General features: G+C 33.2%; 1 protein-coding gene across 1 annotated transcript; it reads left to right on the top strand.

The window, feature by feature from the left end:
* The first annotated feature begins 20,220 nt into the window (after positions 1 to 20,220).
* On the top strand, positions 20,221 to 20,544 carry LOC145265677 (uncharacterized). Its single transcript, XM_080121738.1, has one exon. The coding sequence runs from the start codon at positions 20,221 to 20,223 to the stop codon at positions 20,542 to 20,544; it is 324 nt and encodes a 107-aa protein (XP_079977864.1).
* Positions 20,545 to 22,002: the final 1,458 nt, after the last annotated feature.

Here is a 22,002-nt window from a genome sequence, read left to right as displayed (position 1 = left end):
ATTATTTAGATAGTTTCTTTGGGTTTATATATGTTCTTATTTCGTTATTTAAATGTTTCTTTGAGTTTATATATGTTCTTATTTCATTATTTAGATAGTCTCTTGGGGTTTATGTATGTTATCGTTGCATTATTTAGATGGTTGGTTTGAGTTTATATATGTTCTTATTTCATTATTTAGATGGTTTCCTTGGGGTTATATAGATTCTTATTTCATTATTTAGATGGTTTCCTTGGGTTTATATAGGTTCTTATTTCATTAATTAGATGGCTTCATTGGGTTTATATATGTTTCTTATTTCATTATTAAGATGGTTTCTTAGGGTTTATGTATGTTTTTATTTCATCATTTAGATGGTTTGTTTGGGTATATATATATATATATATATATATATGTTCTTATTTCATTATTTAGATAGTGTATTTGAGTTTATATATGTTCTTATTTCATCATTAAGATGTATGGTTGCTTTGAGTGTATATATGTTCTTATTTCATTATTTAGATAGTTTCTTTTAGGTTTATATATGTTTCTTATTTCATTATTTAGATGGTTTCTTAGGGTTTTTGCATATTATCATTTCATTATGTAGATGGTTGGTTTGGGTTTATAAATGTTCTTATCTCATTATTTAGAGGGTATCTTTGGGTTTATATAAGTTCTTATTTCATTTTTTAGATGCTTTCCTTGGGATTATATAGGTTCTTATTTCATCATTTAGATGGTTTCTTGGAGTTTATGTATATTCCTATCTCATTATTTAGATGGTTGGTTTGGACATATATGTGTTCTTATTTCATTATTTAGGTAGTGTCTTTGAGTTTATATATTTTCTTATATTATTATTTAGATAGTGTCTTTGGGTTTATGTATGTTCGTATTTCATTAGTCAGATGGTTGGTTTGGGTTTATATAGGTTCATTTCATTAGTTAGATGGTTTCTTTGGGTTTATATAGGTTTTTATTTCATTATTTAGATGGTTTTCTTGGGTTTATAGATATTCTTGTTTCATTATTTAGATAGTTTTTTGGGTTTATATATGTTTTTATTTCATTATTTAGATGGTTTCCTTGTGTTTATATATGTTCTTATTTCATTATTTAGATAGTTTCTTTGTGTTTATATATGTTCTTATTTCATTATTTAGATTGTTCCTAGGGTTTATATAAGCGCTTATTTCATTATTTAGATGGGTTTCTATGGTCTATATAGATTTTTATTTCATTATTTAGATGGTTTCCTAGGGTATAAATAGATTTCCTATTTCATTATTTAAATGCTTTCTTGGGGTTTATATATGTTCTTATTTCATTATTTAGATGGTTTCTTTGGGATTATATATGTTCTTATTTCATTATTTAGCTAGTTTCCTTTGCTTTATAAATGTTCTTATTTCATTATTTAGATGGTTTCCTGGGTTTATATATGTTCTTATTTCATTATTTAGATGGTTCCCTTGGGTTTATGTGTTCTTATTTCAATTTTTAGATGGTCTCTTTAGGTTTATATAGGTTCTTATTTCATTATTTAGGTAGCTTTCTTGGATTTATATATATTCTTATTTCTTTATTTAGTAGTTTCTATGGATTTATACATGTTCTTATTTCATTATTTAGATGGTTTGCTTGGGTGTATATATGTTCTTATTTCATGATTGCTCTATTTTCATTATTCTTTCGTATAAAGATGTAACATAGTCGCGTTAGCATTTGAGTGCGTGGCGTAATCATGACGTTCCGGTCTCACATACATAGAGATATTGGGATGAATACCAAGAAAAGAGGGAAACGTAGCATGGAAAGGAGAAGAGGAAAAAGAAATAAAAGAAACAGCTGCTGGCAGTTGATCAATGTTGCCCTCTTTTTCTACTCTTAGAAGAAAATAATTTCTAATTATAATCATTTAAAATATTATACAGACACAAATGTTTAATCCTTCCAGAATCATCAGTGCAAGAAGTTACGATTGCCGCTGCTCATGGGATTCGTCTTCCGCAACAAAGCCATCTCCATTTGCAAGGAACTTAATCACAGGTCCACCATCAAGCGACATTCAAGTGAATTGAAACATTTATAAAGGCATAAACGTTATTAAATATAAATAATAAATATAAACGTTATTAAATATTGATCTAGAGTGATCGAGTGACTGGAGATCACGATCTTGCACGTAGACTAACTAACCGACTTTTATTTCACAGACGGTGCTCAACACTAAAGGAACATGTTTCTTAAGGGAGCAGGGATTATTATATATATATATATATATATATATATCCCTCTCTCTCTCTCTCTCTCTCTCTCTCTCTCTCTGTATATATGTATATGTATGTGTATATATAGAGAGAGAAAGAGAGAGAGAGACAGACAGACAGACAGACAGACAGACAGAAAGAGACAGACAGACAGACAGACAGACAGTGTATACTAGAAGGTCGCCCATTAAATACGCATAAATATTATATTTTAATTTATGCAGAAACTGAGACTTGTGCAAGCACATAGTATGTTTTTTTCCAAACAATGCTCTTCATCTAAGTAAGATAAAATATATGCTTGAGCTGGGATCGAAACCTAAATATAAAAAAAATGGTGAGTTAAGTATGATAACTATTAGGCTAACTTGACGTGATCATTAAACAGTGTTTTCAAACTTACTTATTCTTAACGTAAGGAATCTGTCATGTGAACGAATCACACATACATATTCCTGAAACAGTTCAGAGAGTACCAATCCTGTACCAATTTTTAAATTTTGACCAATTAACTGCCTTTTTTCAAGATGAAAACCGATTTAAAAGTTTTCCACATATCTGAATATATACCAAATTTCAAGACTGCAGATCAAAAATTTGTGGAGTATATAGGTTAAGAATTCTCCTCACGCATATTCTCATTCTTATAGATATATACATTTATTTCTACAAATTTTACATAAATATATTATAATTACACTGTTTGTTCATCGAGCACGTTTTATTAAAACTATGAGAAAGTGATACAGCAAAATACGACACTGGACACAATGTCAGCGTGTCCTCTGATTTGAAAAGGCTCTATAAGGTTAAAATAAATTTATAATGATATCGGCCCAAATTTATTATTGTTTTTTTTTTCTTTTAAAATTTATTTTTATTCTGCCAGGTATTGAGCCCTGCCCTGAAACTTAAGACTTACTGCAGATTTCATCATTTACTGATATAACATTCTTTTTATTTTTAATTGGGTTTCCCCACTTATCAAGACTCAAAGGCCATTCGAGGATAAGGGTTAATGGACATAAGGTAATAGTGTAGTAGTCGCTGATGGTGAAAAATGTGTACAATTCGATTATTTATATGGAAACGGTTCAACAAGATTTGTTTATATTATATTTAATGGTTAACATGTTGTAATCAACCGTGAAGCAGACCAATAGAACAGGGTTCAACATGCGGGAATTTCTAGAAAAAAAGCTTTGTTCGTGGAATCTGCTTTTAGATTTCGGCACGGAAAGAGAGTAAGGAAAATAGTTGGTGGTGGCTAGTCGAGTGTTTTTTTTTTCGAAAAGTTTGGCAAAGGGGTGACTATAGATTGGAGCTCAGACGAACACTTGCCTAAAAATCTCTTTTTATCTCTCTCTCTTTCTTTCTGTGTTTGTCTCTCTATATATGTATGCGTATGTGTGTCCGTGTATGTGCGTGTGCGTATACTTGCTATGCCATAGCGGAAATTCCACAGTAAATAGCACTATTAATGGGATTAAATAATACGAGTATACAAATATATATAAGAAGATTTACATACACATACATATACATATATATATAAAATATATACATATATATATATATAAATATAACTAAATAATATATATAAATATATATATACATATAAATATATATATGTAAATATGATAAATATGTATATATAAATATACATAAATATATATATATATATATAAATATATACAAATATATATATGTATATATATATATATATATAACTACTTAATTTAATCACATAAAATAATATACGAAAGTATAAATTTATGCGCAAACTTTAAGTATTTATTTCAACAGTGCTCAATATGTCGGTAGAGCTAGTTAATTTGGTGTAGCTTAATCGCCATATATATTTTATTACTTACTATATATAAATGTATATCTAAATTCATATATCTAAATATATATCTAAATATATACATATAATATATAAACTTTCCCGAGATTGCAACTGTTATTTATGTTGTGTTGTCTTTTGTCTATTGCTTTTTGTTCACGTGTTGATTGCCTTGCTGGGAAAATATCGCCATCGACGTCAGAACAAATGCAAGTAGACGTGCGCTGTTTGTTTTGGCCGCGAGGAGCGATTCGTATGCAAAACAAACAAATGCACGTTCGATTCGCACGTTGAGGCGCACACAAACATTGCAAATATTTTAACACGGCCAACAAGAAACCTTACAGAGAGGGAGAGAAACGAGAGAGAGAGAGAAAGAGAGAGAGAGAGAGAGGCCGTGGACCCGTCAAAATATAAAAGCACAGCCAACAAATCGGCGCTTAACTAATTCTATCAGCCTAGCCGTGGTCTCACAAATACTTCTCCACCCTGCACTTTCACATGCACGTAGATCCTCCGTAAATCATTACTTCCCCAAAAGTATATAAAGAAAATAATGCAATATATTAAGAGGTGCTTCTAAATGTCAAACCAAAGTTTGAATAGAAACAAAACGTTCTGGTAATCATATATATATATATATATATATATATATATATATATATATATATATATATATATATATATATATATATATATATATATATATATATATATATATATATATATATATATATATATATATATATATATATATATATATATATATATATATATATATATATATATATATATATATATATATATATATATATATATATATATATATATATATATATATATATATATATATATATATATATATATATATATATATATATATATATATATATATATATATATATATATATATATATATATATATATATATATATATATATATATATATATATATATATATATATATATATATATATATATATATATATATATATATATATATATATATATATATATATATATATATATATATATATATATATATATATATATATATATATATATATATATATATATATATATATATATATATATATATATATATATATATATATATATATATATATATATATATATATATATATATATATATATATATATATATATATATATATATATATATATATATATATATATATATATATATATATATATATATATATATATATATATATATATATATATATATATATATATATATATGCATATATATATATATATATATATATATATATATGCATATATATATATATATATATATATATATATATATGCATATATATATATATATCAATCTCTCTCTCTCTCTCTCTCTCTCTCTCTATATATATATATATATATATATATATATGCATATATATATATATATATATATATATATATATATATATGCATATATATATATATCAATCTCTCTCTCTCTCTCTCTCTCTCTATATATATATATATATATATATATATATATATATATATATATACTAACAAAAGTACCCGTCGTTGACTGGGTTAAAAAACAGCCTACAGAAAGTGGACTCTGATTTATGAGAGTATGCTAGGTTATAAAAAGGAAGGGTTGTAAATTTGGGTTGAATTTGGGGGTATCAAAACCAAAGCAAAATATGATGAAAGTAAAAATAAAATAGATACACCCCATAATTTATTATACCATACCTGTTCACACTGAATATACGTTCACACTGAATTACGTTGGACTTGAAGACAATCAGATTGTAGTCAGCTGGAAAGTAGGCAAACGGAATAGAGTTCAACAGGCGAGCAGTTCTAAGAAAGAAGCCATGTTTATGGAATCTACGTTTAGGTGCAGGCACAGATAAAGAGTGTGGGAAATTGTTGACAGTGGTTCCGGCTAGGCGAGTGTTTTTCGTGAAAGTCTGGCGAGGAGAGACCATGGACTGAAGTTCAGATGAGCGCCTGCCATGAACATCACGATAAAGCATGTGGAAAAGGGGTTGCAGGGAAGAGAAAAGGGCATCCTCCACTAAGCTACGAAGTCTATTTTGAACTCTGTCAGGACAGGATAAGCTGCTTCTAGCAGCGCCTGCCCAGATATGGCAACACCACTCCATCATTGGCCGAATCTGGCAATTATATAGGTAAAGAATTGCATCGGTAGTGAGATATCTACTGGAGCGGTAAGAGAGGATTTAGCAATTAAAATAGTGTTTATTGTTGCAACTGGTCAAAGAGATGATTTAATAGTTAAAATATTGTTTATAGATTAGTTTAAGAATGGGATAAAATGTTATGGCATGATTCAAAGTGATATTAGATAAATTTAGGTTCACGAACTCTGGATATTTTAGTAGATACGGGGGAAAAGAATGTGCATCCATTCAGTATAGATTTAAGTAACGATATAATTATGAGTTAAAAGTACATTGCAGTGCAGGGATAACTGGAAGTAAAGTATAAGTTATAGAAGATCCATTAAAATAATTAGATGTAAATAGCCATCTGATAAAGAAACAAAATACGCATCAAGTGCGCTTGAAAGCCAAATCACAACGTAATATTAGGAAAATAAACAAAATATTTTACTTTTTTTATTACAGGAAGGCAAGATTTATTAAGGCATTTGTTGTAAAGTTTGGAGAGAACTGGAGCTACTTCAGCTGCGCACTTTTTTAATAGCACAGCCGGGATGAGATCAGGTCCACATGCTTTTGCGGTGTCAAGATTTCTTATAATAGCATGCGCCTTAGAAGGGATGGTGTTCAGACTGTCTAGTGTGACGTCTGTCTGCAAAGGAAAGTCAGGGAGGGGGTGGTTGGCAGAGTCCAGTGTGGAGTTGGAGGCAAACCGACTGGCAAGCATGTTATCCTTCTCAGTTTCAGAGCAAAAAAACTCCTGATTGTTGGATAGTGGGGGGATTGTTGATTGCCCATTATTTACTATACTGTGTAGATTTTCCAAAAGTCGCGGGTCCCTAATTTCTATGCTTCGATGGGGTTTTGATGGTTCCAGTAAATTCTCTCTTAGCTGTCGCTGTTTCTTTCTTACAATCATTTCTGGCTTCTATATACTTCTGTCTGTTTGAACTGGAGTTATGTCGGTTAAATCTGCGGTATGCATGCTGCCTTTGCGCGATGGCGGCTGCACAAGTAGAAGTAAACCATTGGGGAGAATGGGGCTTGCTATAAAATTTCCGTGTGGGAACATGTGTTTAAATTGCTGTTTTGAACCATTCAGTGGTCTCACTTGCGCACTGTTCAGCAGGAAGTGAAAAGATATTTTGCCATGGGGCGTCCCTGATGAGATCTCTGATGGCTTCCCAGTCAGCCTTTTTTATAATATCTCGTTGTTTTGAACAATAGCTCTTCAGTTTTGGCTCTTAAGTTTAGGGCTATTTCAACTATTACCACTGCATGATCGGCGTTCCCAAGTGGGCTGTGCGCATTAGTTACACAGTCATCAGGATCTGTGGTCAGAAACAGATCTAAAAGTGTTGCGTGTTGTTCTTGCTGGTTTGGGAAACGGGTTGGAAACGTAACCATCTGTGATAGGGAATGAGATATAGAGAAGTTATATGCAGTCATACCAGCTGCGTCTTTAATAGAAAATTCAAGCCAGTTGCTGTGGTGGACATTGAAGCCACCAAACATATGCACTTGTGCGCTAGTGTCGAGGGAAATTGCTGTATCTATGCTGTCAGAGACTTTGTTAATTAAGGTACAGTCCTGGTCCGAGGGGGAGAGGTAGAGAAAAGAAAAGTAGCTAATGTTATGTGGTATGTTAAGTCTAAAGCACATAAAGGCTTGATCGCCCGATTCTAGTTTAGTTTCTTTAGTCAAGGGGAGTGTGTTCCGAATATATACTCCAAGTCCGTGCATATGTCTATCAAAGGCCTTACGACAGAGTGCGAGATATCCAGGTATGTTAAAGTAGTTAGAGGGGATGGAGCAGTGTAGGTTAGTCACACTTAGTGCTAAGATATCCGGGGTGTTTGTTAGGAGAAATGCTTCAACATCATAAATTAGTTCTAAGCCCATGGATGTTCGTAAATGCAAGCCTCAAGGGAGAAGGCAGGTTGGTTTTGCTTGAGTTCGGGCCTTGTTTAAGCGTATTTTTTTTTTATTGTACTGTCATTTTTTTAAAGAGTTTCAGTTAGGTAAGGGATGCTGAACAAGTGGTTATGCAGAATACCAGACATGCAACACAAGCAGACCATTAGTTGTCCTTCCATCTACTAGGATGAGTTCAGGGTCCCTTTCCATGCGCGACATGGCACTACACACAACCCGATATTATACAACTGTTGATGGAGCAGCTGCTCTAAGCGCTACAAAAGAGTTAGGGCACCTGTACTACCAGTCGGGAACAGCAGCCAGGAACTGTCTATCCGGTACCCTCAACCCATCAGACGATGGTCAACCCAATCTATTTGTACTGGCATTATGGCATTCAAGCACTCCCAAGTGCCCAGGTTAGAATGGGATGTGTCGAGAGTGGGGAAAACGGCGTTCATTGCCCTAGTCAGGAAACAAGTTCGACCACTGAATGTCTGTCGATTCCCTGTGATTCGACCACTGCGCCTAGCTATTAGGCAAAGAAGGAGTATGGAAACCGGGCGATAGACAGACTCCTTAAGCAGTTTAGGGTTGCAGACCGGTAATTGGTTTGAGTCACCAGCTCTAGGAAGGTTGTTATCCAAGACTGGAGAGGCCTTCCTCCTCTGAGGTTTAGCTTCAGAGTTTTCCAACGCCTAGACGGATGACCTAGGAAGATCTACGGGTCCATCAGCACCGAGAGGGGTTTCCCCCGCGCCTGGGTCCTAATCCAGGTATTGCTGCGCCCCCACGTTGGTGGTTAATGCTAACTGGTTAGTTTAAAAGGGTTATATATCAACTGAAAAATTATACTCCTCAAAGTGATTACAAGGCATTGCTATTTCATTGTTTGTTACTGGAGGAGGGACTGAGTAAGAGTTTATGCAGTGGAAATAGTTATACTCTTGGAAGGATTTAACATGGTTTGTTTTTTCCTTTAGGTTAAAAAAGTTTCCTTTTCTAATTTTTATGTTGACTTGTTTGAAATTTATAACATATATGTTTCGGAGCTAGACTCCATCTTCAGTATGTTGTCTTCTTTCTTTTTTCCCTTTTCTTTCTTCATTGCCATGTTGCAATGTTGGGGAATGAAAAGTCTATTTGTAAAGTTCAAACAAGTGAAATTAAGTCAGCGTTGTACATGGAATTCACACCCTTGAAAATATGGATATATTTACAGTAGAGAAATTGTAGATATTAAGAATATTATTAAATAAAGTTCTGATTACCTCGAAAGCTTAAAGATAAAGCATCGTTTCATTAAATTCGGTAACTATTTTGGATACTCATTACTATCAACTTATTTTTTTTCTTTTTTGATTTTTTCGTTCTCTGAAATAAGTTTCAGATTATTGAAAGTTCGTCTTACCCCAAACGTTTCAAAATAAATGCTATTGTATTAATTTGATAAGGAATAAATGGTTCGAACTAAGGTTCGGATTCAAAATATGGTGTTAGGGATGATTAAGGATTTAAACGAGTTATGCATTGATTTGGAATCATAATGATTTTCTAATTCTAAACTTTCAATGATTTCCTGTTTTCGGGATGACAAAATTCAATTGCAAGCGTTTAGACAAAATGAAAACGGAATAAAAAAGTTGTTTTTTTTTTTTGGAAAAAGAAATCCAGCAGAACGTTCAATTAAAAGGAAAACCCGAAGACATCCGAAAATTAAGAGCGTATTTATATTTTGTATTTTGCGTACAGAAAGTTGTTAGGTGAGCTAAGTCATTGATACCGTCGGTTTCAAGCCCGATAATTAGGACCGTTTTAGATATCCATATCAAAGCTTTGATATGGATATCTAAAACGGTTCTAATTATCGGGCTTGAAACCGCGGTACCAATGACTTATCTAACAACTTTCGGTACACAAAATGCGGTATATATATATATATATATATATATATATATATATATATATATATATATTGCAATATATATATATGCATTGCAATATATATATATATATGTATATGTATATATATATATATATATATATATATAACAAATAAGAGAGTTTATGATTTTGAAAATCAATGTAAAAACTGAATTCATTTCGCTTAATTTATCGGGTGATTTGGTTTAATCGATTCCACGCATGCGCATGTATGTCCAAAAGCAAGAACCCTTTTTGGAAGCTGTGGTTAATCGGCCATAAACCGAATAATTAGAGGATACTTAATATTCCTTTTTAGAGCTTCACGATGTTTTTTTCTATATTCTTCGCAAACTTCACCTGTGATTGGTGAATTACATTTGAATATATTGATTCCAACGCACGGAATTATGGGAAGTGTCGAACCTTTTACTCTGATTCATTGTGTTTACAGACATTTTAAAAAATGTTGTTTTTTTAAAGTAATTTTTAAAAAATAATTTATTAAAGATTGTGTAGATTGGTTTCACGGGCTTCCCCCTTGAATAGCCTGAGCTTATGGATTAGCACTTAATTCAGAACTTTGTGTTTTTTTTTTATAAAACATACATAATAAACAGGTGCTATCAATAATGCTTTTAATCTGCTTCAATTTTTTGTGCATTATATAATGTAACAGCAACAACTTTAATCTATATATTAATACGATAGCGTGTGTTTTATTTTCTGTGCCACGCTTACATCCTAGCCGTTTAATTGTTATATACTTTCATTTCTTGTAATAAATAATAATTTTACCAAGAATTCTTTATAAGTTTTGGTTTCGGTTTCGATTAAATCTGATGGCACTGAAGTCGTTTATTTTTTTTGTAAATGATTTTACTAAGAATTCTTCATAAATTTGGTTTCGGCTTCGATTATAGCTGATCCCACTTAAATCATCTATCTTGTTTATAAATAATTCTACCAAGAATTCCTTATAAGTTTTGGTTTCGGTTTCGATTGTATCTAATGGAACTCCAAAATCGATTTTTATAATGTAAGTTGATCAATAATTATTTATAAGTCTTGGTTGCGGTTTCGATTTTAGTTGATGCCACCTCAATAACTAAATTTTTATAATTTTATCAAGAATTCTTTATTAGTTTTTGTTTTGGTTTCGGTTATAGCTGAAGGAACTAAAGTTATATATATATATATATATATATATATATATATATATATATATATATATATACATATGTGTGTGTGTGTGTGTGTGTGTGTTTTGGATTCGGTTTCGATTCAAGCTGATGAACCAAGTCATATAAATATATATTTTTTATTTTTGAAATCGCAACTTTATAATATATAAACATCGATAGAACATTAACTCTATAATAATATATACGAAATCTGCAAGAATATCACATTTGAGCGTACTTTACGACCTGGCTACGCCGGGCGTCCCTGCAAGCTTGGATAAATACTTTTGCAGTTTTAACGAAAGAGCTACAATAATATCAGAGCGTCTCCATTTACGCTGAACATCTACAGAATGCCAGCATCAATATATTACATATGAATGAGTTCCTTGTGGAATTTCTACAGGTCTTGCTAGTTAGATTCATTACTTAACAATATTTTTACACATTTTTACCCGGAACAAGCCATATTGTCGCGTTTAACAAAAAGGGTTACTATGATCTTATCAAAGGAGGGGTATTATGTTTGGCACAGCCAGGGCAACGCCGGATGACATAAAAATTATTATTATTATTATTATTATTATTATTAGTAGTAGTAGTAGTAGTAGTATCACTCACTATGAGCTTTCATACAGGCCATCAAAGAATTCTTGTGGTTGTTCTACGAGTTTGAGTCTCACTAGATTTCCAGTATTTTCAAAGTTGCTCTTTGTGAGGGCTGGAAATAACCTTGCAATGGGCCGCATGCCGCTCGCAGACAACATTTTTCACATGCCTGGTCTACACTATTCTTTTTTTTTTTTCATTTTTCTTAAACTTTTTCTTCTAGGGGATGGGACATCCAAACAGATGTCTGACATTTACCCCTATTTTAGTGAGTCCAACCAAGAGATCTTTTCAGGATTCTAGCCGTCCCTTTCAGTGCAATCGTTTGTATTTCACTTGCACTTGGTTCACCGGGTATGCTTGCTATGTACTTTTTAAAGTTCTTTTTCATAAGCCCAGTTGCTCCTATGATGACTGGTATCCAGTGTGCGTGTACGTGTGTGCAAGCTTGTATATTCTTGTGTGTGTGTCATTAAGCAAGGTCACAGTTTCTGTTAGCTTGATTATACTTTTCTGAATTTTCCAAATTGTTTCAGATTGTTTATTCGTATTATTTGGACTCTTCGGGCTACTGTTCTAATTTTGAGTGTTATTTTCACAAGGTTTCGGTCGATGTAACCTCCGACTTTCTTCAGGCGTATCTTGGAATGTTTCTGTCGAACTCGGGAATTTAGACGGCATTTTAAACAAAATACTTCATTTACTTCATGGGAGTAGCATGTCCTCTTTCAGCCATGACTGAATAGAGGTCCTAAGTAATTCAAAATTGTATTTTAGGTCGCCCACACTGAGAATTGAACCATTTAATCTACCATTAATTAAACCATTTAATCCACAGGAGAATATCAGTTTTAGAACTGATTTTTCCAAGTAGACTAACGATTGTGCCACGGGATCGTCCAAATTACCGAGTTCGACAGAAACATCCACGGGTTGGACAAGATACACTTGAAGAACGTCGAAGGTTACATCAGCTGAAACTTTGTGAAAATGACACCTAAGATGAGAACAGTAGTTCAGAAAATCCAAATAATACGATTCTAACCTTACAAAAGTGTTACCAATTCAAAACATTTTGAATAGGTAAGCACTCGTAAAAGCATTATCGTAATTCACATGTTATTAATGTCAAAAGTATTAGAATATACAGTACTTCAAAGCCTTGCTAAAACACAAATCCAGATGAATAGAACATCCAATTTTAATTTGTTTATCAAGTCATTGGTCGGATTATAATTTTCTTCAACACTTCAACGCAGGACCAAGGGAAGCTTTTTCAGTGAAACCGCAACCCTTGCTTTGGTGTCACTTTATCATTACGCAGTTATCTTTTGCAGGGGATATCCATTACTTTTAAAGATCACGTAGGTAAACAATAACTTTGTAAATTGGTTGCTACTTATCTGAAAAAAAAATTCTTACTCTTTCAATATTTTGCCAGCAGCTTATAAATATTTAATAATGTTTTCTATCTTTATCAACGGAATTCTTATCAGTTTGGAGGATGAGCGGGTATTTTTTTTCAGTTTCCGATTATAACGACGCAATCAAATATATATCATCGTCAATTTGAATTGTGTAGGAAAAATTATTATGAAAATGAAAAAAAGGATAACTTGTTCACGGCTTTGTGACGGCCTTACTCTTCTCTGTCCTTTTTTCTTTCTCTGATATATATATATATATATATATATATATATATATATATATATATATATATATATATATATATGTATCCACAGCCAGAACACTTCGCTGTACCAGGACTCTTCAGTTTGGCTAAACCAGTACCCATCTCAAGTCCAGGATTATACCAACAACCGTTCAGTCGATAGTCAGACGCCACTAGGGAATATCTACAATGCCTTTCTACAGCATCAAATGTTCAGAGTACGATCGTTTCAGAGACGAAACAGACCATTATTGATAACAAATAATTTCATTAGTAAAGTATAGACAGGGTATATATATATATATATATATATATAATTATATTTTTAAAATAATATTTCTATGTATTTATACGTACATATCTTACGAATTCTCACGAGGATGAAACGCGGTATATTCTGTGTAGCTTAATTGCCATGTATATTTTCATACTTTACTTCCTAGCTCTACCATTGTACTGAGCACTGTTGAAGTAAATACTGAAAATTTACGCATAAAATTATACCTTCGTATATCAGTTTATGTGGTTAAATGAATAGTCATTCATATATATATATATATATATATATATATATATATATATATATATATTAAGTTAAAAATATATATATGGCGATTAAGCTACACTGAATATTCCGCGTTTCATCCTCTCTAGGAGTAATCAGGCTGATGCATAAGCCTGAAGAGTCCTAGAGTGGATGAAACGCGGAATATTCAGTGTAGCTTAATCGCCATATATATTTTATAACTTACTAACTAGCTCTACCTACGTATTGAGCACTTTTGAAGTAAATACTTAAAGTTTACGCATAAATCTATACTTTCGTATATTAATTTTATGTGGGTAAATGAAGTAGTTATATATCTCTCTCTCTATATATATATATATATATACACACACATACACACACACACACACACACACACACACACACATATATATATATATATATATATATATATATATAAGAAAGAATTTAATCAAAAGTTCAGTTATTTGCATTATAATATATTTCACTTCCGAGGAATTTTTTCAGTAACCGAGTAAAGACAAATTTATTTTCACCGAGTACTTATCCACTAGATATCATAATTGAAATTAATAATAATGCTATTTGTATAGACGTTGATTTAAATTTTTTCTTCTAAGCTTTATCATCCCTTTGTAATCCATTTAGCTGACTTACACAATGTTTATCTATAAAAGTACTGTTTTAATGGCTGTTAAATTGTTCTTGTTCACAATCAGATAAAAAAAATTGAATCGCAACATTTAGTAGAAACATAAGATCCAGGAGACGTTTTCATCAAGTACCCAGAAACAAGTGACGCAACAAAAGCGACTGTCACCAGCAAGAGAAACAAAGGTTTGCTAATCAGGCTCGCTTTGGAAAACGTGTAGATGTGACACGCCCCAATATTGTAGAGTAATCTAAGTCGAATATCGCTTCGATGTCTGTCCGTCTGCGTCTCTCAATTCCCAATGAATGGACCCTGTTAGTATTTATTAGCAACATTAGAGCCAGGTAACTTTTTTATCAAGTATTGTACCCAGAAACAGATTATGTGAGAAAGCGGCTTTCACTAGTTCAAAATCCCGAGAGAAAACACAGTCGAACAATGACAACATAACATGACGTCACCAACAGGAGAAACAAAGGTTTGCTAGTCAGTCTCGCTTTGGAGAACGTGTAGATTAGACATGCCATACTATTGTAGAGTAATCTAAGTCGAATGTTGCTTCGATTTCTGTCCGTCTGCGTCTCTCAATTCTCACGTTATAAAACTAAGTTATAAAGGAAATAATATTGATTATATAATTTCTGTCACATAAGTAATTTCTATTCAATAAAACCCTGCAGAACTATCAATGCCTTTTTGTGTCTTTGCTTGTATGAAGGTGTTAATCGACTAGTTTAACAGTTGCTGCGATCGACAACAATAACACAACACGGCTCTTCGTTAAACGGCGATCACAAAACGACGACGAAAAACAGCGACGGTTAAGAGAATAAAAGTGATCAACGCAAAATACTTTTATAATAGTTATTTGACTGCTTGATCGCTCATTGATAAGAACATAACAATATGAATCTTGTCCGATATTTCCAAGGTTTATCACTTTACTGCTAGCCAAAAGACAACCAGGATTCATGATAAAAGTAGGCCTGCTTACGGATGCACAAAGCCATGAACTAATGAATGAATGTACTCAGTTTGAATGTATATGTCGATTAATGAATCTGATTACAGTTGTATTATTATTGATCAATTTACTGGTCAGATTAGATTGGTTGTTTTTGTTTTACGGCATATCAACCCTTTCAGATTATTTAATGCCGAAACCAGTGATTTTGAAGAACAAGTTTTTAATAGAGTATATATATATTTTTTAACTCGGTTTCTATTTAAGCCAAAGTTGGGACCCTAACAGGTACTACCAGTCCGGGTCAGAATAGACCTGGGAGCAATGGCAATTAAAGAGTGGCTCCACAGTTTCCAAAGCCGGCAAGCTGGGGCCTCACCATCGGATATAGTTTAAGGTCATATCCAGGACGGTGGTCAGATTAGAAAGGCAATGCACCATCGTCGTTGTGTTTTCTCGACGTAAGTACACTCGACCAGTAGCAAAATCCCACCCTTTCAGTGTAGTACCTTGAATACAAAAAGAATCTTACTCTAATATTTTATTCCGTCGCAATCTAAGACTTTCTAATTCCCTGCACATTTCTGAATTTTTGAGACGGGAATTCGCATTATTTGGATTTTTCGAACTATTGTCCCCATATTAAATCTTATTTTTACAACGTTTCAGCCGAGGTAACCTTCAATTTTTTCCAGGTGTATCTTTTCGAACTTGGAAATCTTTCTGTTGAACGAGAGAATCTGAACGGAATCCTTGTATTTAAACCTACGTGGATAGCATGCTCTTGTCTGTAAGTCATGTATGGAGTACTGTTGTCACATTTGGGCTGGTGCATCTGTTAGTAGTCTCTCGCTCCTGGACAGGGTTCAAAAGAGATTCACTAACCTGATAGGTTCTAAACTGTCATCAAAGCTTCAGCCTCTCTTATCGACGAAATGCTGCATCCCTCTGCCTGTTCTACAAGCCTCTGTACTCCTTCGACGTAAATACCCCCGACAAATCAGACGAAGCAAAATCCCACCCCTACACATTAGAGATACCTAGATGTAAGAAAGCCTTCTGCTCTAATAGTTTCTTCCCCGGAACTGTTAGACTTTGGGACTCCTTTTCGATTTCACACTTTTCCAACTGTACTGACATGCCGAAGTTCAAGTGTAATGTGAACGGATATCTTGCTGCTCAACTCCCTATATTGTATTCCTGCAATTTATGTTTCTGATAGTAGCCCCCTACATTAAAGTGGCACTGCACTTTGTTTGGGATGAAAATGGAATTTAAAAAATGACTTCATACAAGTTCCAAGTAATTCGCAATAATATTTTGAGTATCCCCCGCACTGAGAACTTAACCGTCAACATCTAGAAAAGTGTAAGTTTACAACTGACTTTATCCAGCACTTTATCCACTACGCCACGGCTTCTTGCGGATCCCCATTTTCGAAAGAACGATAATCGAGTTTTACAAGATACACCTGAAGAAAGTCGGAGCTTAAATCGACACGTTGTGTAAGTGACGCCCCAAATAAATCAATAGTGGGAAGAATAGAAATAATGCGAATAAGTATTTCAAAATATATAATAATGCGCGAAAAACAATGTTTAGTAGAAGCGTTGGACTCACGAGACATTTCCATCAAATATTTAGGCGGCAACCATTGAATCGATTTCACCCGAAAATTACTAGCTTGTTCCCGCCAATTTTCACAGATTAATAGTGACCATTACAACCTCCCGCGTTTTCCCAACGGACAGGCAAATATTAACTTTGTCTGGCGTATTGTATCGATTAGCCTCTTGGATACCATGGCTAATTGAACGGTATTCGGTGGACGCGGATATTAGCTCATGTTTATATGGATATTAAATACGAAGAAATCTTATACGAAAATACTATGCTCACCTAGCTTAAATACTTTGCCATCGAATATTGCATAATATATGGAATCAAGAGAGACTTGAGGGTCTGCAACGTTGCTTCAGGCTGGTGCACGTGCAAATAAAAATAAAAGAATATGAGATTAAAATTTGTATATAGGGTGTTCTGGAATTACTTTTTTAATATTTTTTTATTTAAGGAAATGTTTAACTCATTAACAGCGATGGATTCTAACAGACAGTTGTTTTCTGTGTACTTTTAAAGATTATATAGCTGGAGACCCTGAACACTAAAAAAAAATTACAGACAATTTGGGCTGGAACAAATACGTTGGCGTCTTTGCCGAAGCTACTGCAAAGAGGGCGAACTTTCTCTACCGTGCTAACAAATTTCTCAACACCTAGGAGTATCTTGTATTTCTACAAACCCATCATTCACCAATGCACATAGTAGTGTTGCTACAGCTAGGATGATGCATCTAGCACTAATCTCTTCTAGAAGGGTCTAAAAAGTCTTCAGCTTATTAGGTATCACACTATCTACCTAGCGCTAACCGCTGTCCCATCGCCAAGATGGTGCATTATAGTACCTGTTTTAGAAGTATTTAATGGAATATGCTCTGATGAACTCGTACCGCTTCTGCTTCCTTGACGTAAATACCCCTGATTAACCCGACAAGCAGCGAAATCCCACCCCTTAATTGTACAGGTGTCTTGAATACGAATAGTCTTTTACTCTAATATTTTCCTCCTTCGCAACGCAAGATTTTAGAATTCCCTGCGCGAATCTTGCTTTCCTGACTATTGACACACAGAAATTTAAATGGAATGAGAACATCTCACTGCTCAACTCCCTATGTAGTGTCCCTGTAGTTTTGTTCTGAAATAGTAAAAATAACGAGCGTAGTAATGGATACGGACGTTGACTACGTGATCGGCAATCCGAGATCAAATCCATTTAGTGCTATTGCATTGATTTAGATTTTAATTATACTGGAAAGGTATGATCCCTGACCACCCCAAAGAAAGGATTAAATAGGTATTGTGAATCGTCGATAATTTCAAGATTTCCGCATTGAATGGTTGATGTGCTATAAAATAGAGATATAAGCAAACAAAATTACAAACATCGCTCTTGGGACGTAAGCATTGAATAACAGAAAAAGAGAAGCGAGAGTTACGAGGGTTTTGCAACTCTTAAATATGGAGTAACAAAAAAACTCGTGCAGATTTTTGTGCATGGTTTTTATCTTAAGGCCCATCTCTCTCGCCAAGTTCTACATTGACTTGCTTCGATCTTTTTTTTTCTCGACTCATTTCTTTGTGCAGACATAGTCAAAACAGTTTCTATGACTCAATCGAGCTTCTACGGGCCCGTCACAATTCTTTATGTGGTTTAGCGATATTAATCTTCCGGAGGATCATAGAAATGATCCAAAGCAGTTCCGTTCAAGGAAATAATTTTACGAGCACTAGGAATGGAACTCTAATATTATCATTTTTGCTTCTTTGACAGAAGCTTGCCATCCGTTCATGTACCTGTTGATGGCTCTTCCGCCCAGCTACATTCTTACATAATCGTTCATAGATGTGGCAAGGGAATTTATCACTTGTTCCTGATTTTTGTAGAAAGCCTATCATGCAACTTTGATTGTCGTATCAAAATGCTTGCATATTAACAGACCAGCCCACAGACATTATAACAATTCTTAGATAGTCTGGGTCGCAGCATATCCTCATCAATCATAATAGTATACATGCACTTCGGTGATTATGTGGTATATAGTTAAGCAACGTACTAAATGAGTGATCATTTGGGACTTACGGGTACTATATCTTCTTTCCGCTTATCTCTGCATTGTTTACAGCCGTCCTGGCCTTCTCTTTGCCTCTGGATTAAAACAGCGTAAAGTCAGGAGAGGTGAAGTTGGGATTTGCCTCATAATTATACACACATCTGCTCTTGCATGATGTATCCTTTGTCTTTCAAGACTAGACAGAGGCATCAATTTCGACATATATATATATATATATTTAAATGTTTATTTTTGAAATATTGTTAATTTAAAACAAGAATTGCCAACCTGTAACAACGTGTAGATGAAATTCCTTTCCCCATACGAATGCACCAGGTTTATCATGTAAAAGTTATCCTTTTATTGGGTATATCGAATAAGAATCATATCTGATGAGTTGGTGAGAAAGGAGATTTTTATGAAGACATAAAATCATAAAATTGGAATCCCATTAACGAAACAGCTATAATCAAAAGATCCAGGAGGAAATAAACAACAGGTATAAAAAAGAAAAATGTATGTTTTTCAACTTCAACAAAGTTTTATAATATATATATATATATATATATATATATATATACACGCACACATATATATGTATGTATATATATATATATATATATGTATATATATATACATATATATAGTGTTTGAACAAAATAAGAGATACACCTAACATTTTTTGAATCAGTCTTTCAACGTGTTTTAAACAATCAAATCTTAACATATTTTCATGCTTTTTTGTTTATTATTTATGTCATATGATATGCCCACTTAAAATAAATTTGTTTTACAGATATTTAAAAAAAAATCAAAAGCTTTTCCTAAAATATGGAAAACCTAACGGATTTTCAAAAAGGCCAAATTATTGGAGCTCGTATAGCGGGTGTTAGTGTAACAGAAACTGCACAAATGCTTAGCATTTCAAGAAATACTGTCTCAAAAGTAATGACTGCTTTTAAGAGAAAAGGAAAAACGTCCCCAGAAAAGCACAAGTCTGGTCGAAAGATGAAGATGTCTGAAAGAGCCTATCATACTCTTAAGCGGATTGTTAGAGAAGATTGCAAGACAGCGGTTCCTAAAATCACTGCAGAGTTCAATAAATATTTAAAGAACACAGTTTCCATAAAAACTGTTCGTCGAGAGCTGCACTAGTGTAGATTTAACGGAAGAGCTGGAATTAGAAAACCTCTGCTCTCCAAGACAAATGTTTTAAAACGATTAGAGTGATGTAGAAACCTGCAAAATTGGTCCCCCGAGCAGTGGAAAAATTTGATTTTCTCTGAAGAATCATCGTTTTCCTAATTTTCGACTGCTGGCCGAATCTACGTCTGAAGACAACAGAATGAAGCATTTCATCCGGACTGCCTTCTCTCAACCGTAAAGCATGGCGGGGGTTCTATGATGATTTGGGGTGCTATTTCTTGGAACTCCGCTGGACCAATGATTACTCTCCATGGAAGAATTATCAATCGAGACGATTTAGGAATATTGGGTGACCAAGTTAATCCTATGGTCCAAGAACTGCTTCCAGAGGAGAACGCTATCTTTCAAGATGATAATGCATATAGCTAGAATTATTAAAGATTGGCAGGAAGAGCATTCCAATAAGTTGAGCTTTGGCCACCACAATCACCATTATGGTAGATTTTGGAGATTCGAGTAAGAAATCAATTGCGCCGCCATCTGCTCTAAGAGAACTGGAGGATGTTTAAGCTGAAAAATGGGACAAAATTCCTTTGGAAAAAATTCACAGTTGGTATGAATCAATACCTCAGAGAATTGAAGCTGCAATTGTCACAAAAGGTGCACCTACACCGTATTAAAATAGATTATTTTGATTTTTACTTGTTTTTTTTTTATTTTGTCCAACCCTGTATATATATATAACTGTTGGGTCAGTATGTTATATTAGCTATGTAATTCATGTATTAGCGTGACACTTATGACGTAAAGAAAATAGTTTGTTTTTTTGACATAACAAACACTTCTATGAAAGTATATTAAAATGAAAAATCACGGACAGATCACTCTAACATGAAAAAAAAAATCCTCCCTATTCGTGTAAAGTTACCTATTTTTCGGAATAATTGCTGAAAAATCGAAAATTAAACATGATTTTACTACGAATCGAACGCCGACGAAAGTCATTTAGCAGCAAAAAAGCATATGGACCTACTGATGAGAAATATAAGAATGAAAAACCCATATTCGAATCCTTCAACCAAGTTATAGAAACATAAAATCTAAAAAAAAAAAAATTAATAAAACCTGAAGCAAAAAATAAAACCTAAATAAAAATAAATAAAATAAAAGATTAGTAAATGTGTCAACAAATTCACCGTTCTCACACAACTATTTTGTATCTAGAAATGTAAACAAAAAAAAGAAGGAAGGAAGGAAGGAAAAGGGACGGATAGAGAGTAGTAGTAGTAGTAGTAGTAGTAGTCGTCTTGGTTTTACTACAATAGTTCTTACGTTTGTCAACGGGTTAAGTTGTATAGTTGTAAGAAAATAGCGACAGTATAGTTGTAATATAAATAGTTGCAAAACAACCCCACTCTTCCCATGTAAAATAATAATTTCGAAATAATAACGTTAATATTTCAGTGC

Source organism: Euprymna scolopes, chromosome 40 (assembly GCF_053919585.1).
Source record: "Euprymna scolopes isolate OS-2025 chromosome 40, ASM5391958v1, whole genome shotgun sequence".
In the NCBI taxonomy this organism is placed as follows: Eukaryota; Metazoa; Mollusca; class Cephalopoda; order Sepiida; family Sepiolidae; genus Euprymna; species Euprymna scolopes.
This window is presented reverse-complemented; position numbering and strand designations above follow the sequence as displayed.

What these genes read in the sequence shown, in the direction of transcription:
- LOC145265677 (XM_080121738.1), top strand. Translation starts at nt 20,221, where the DNA reads ATGGAAAACCTAACGGATTTTCAAAAAGGCCAAATTATTGGAGCTCGT.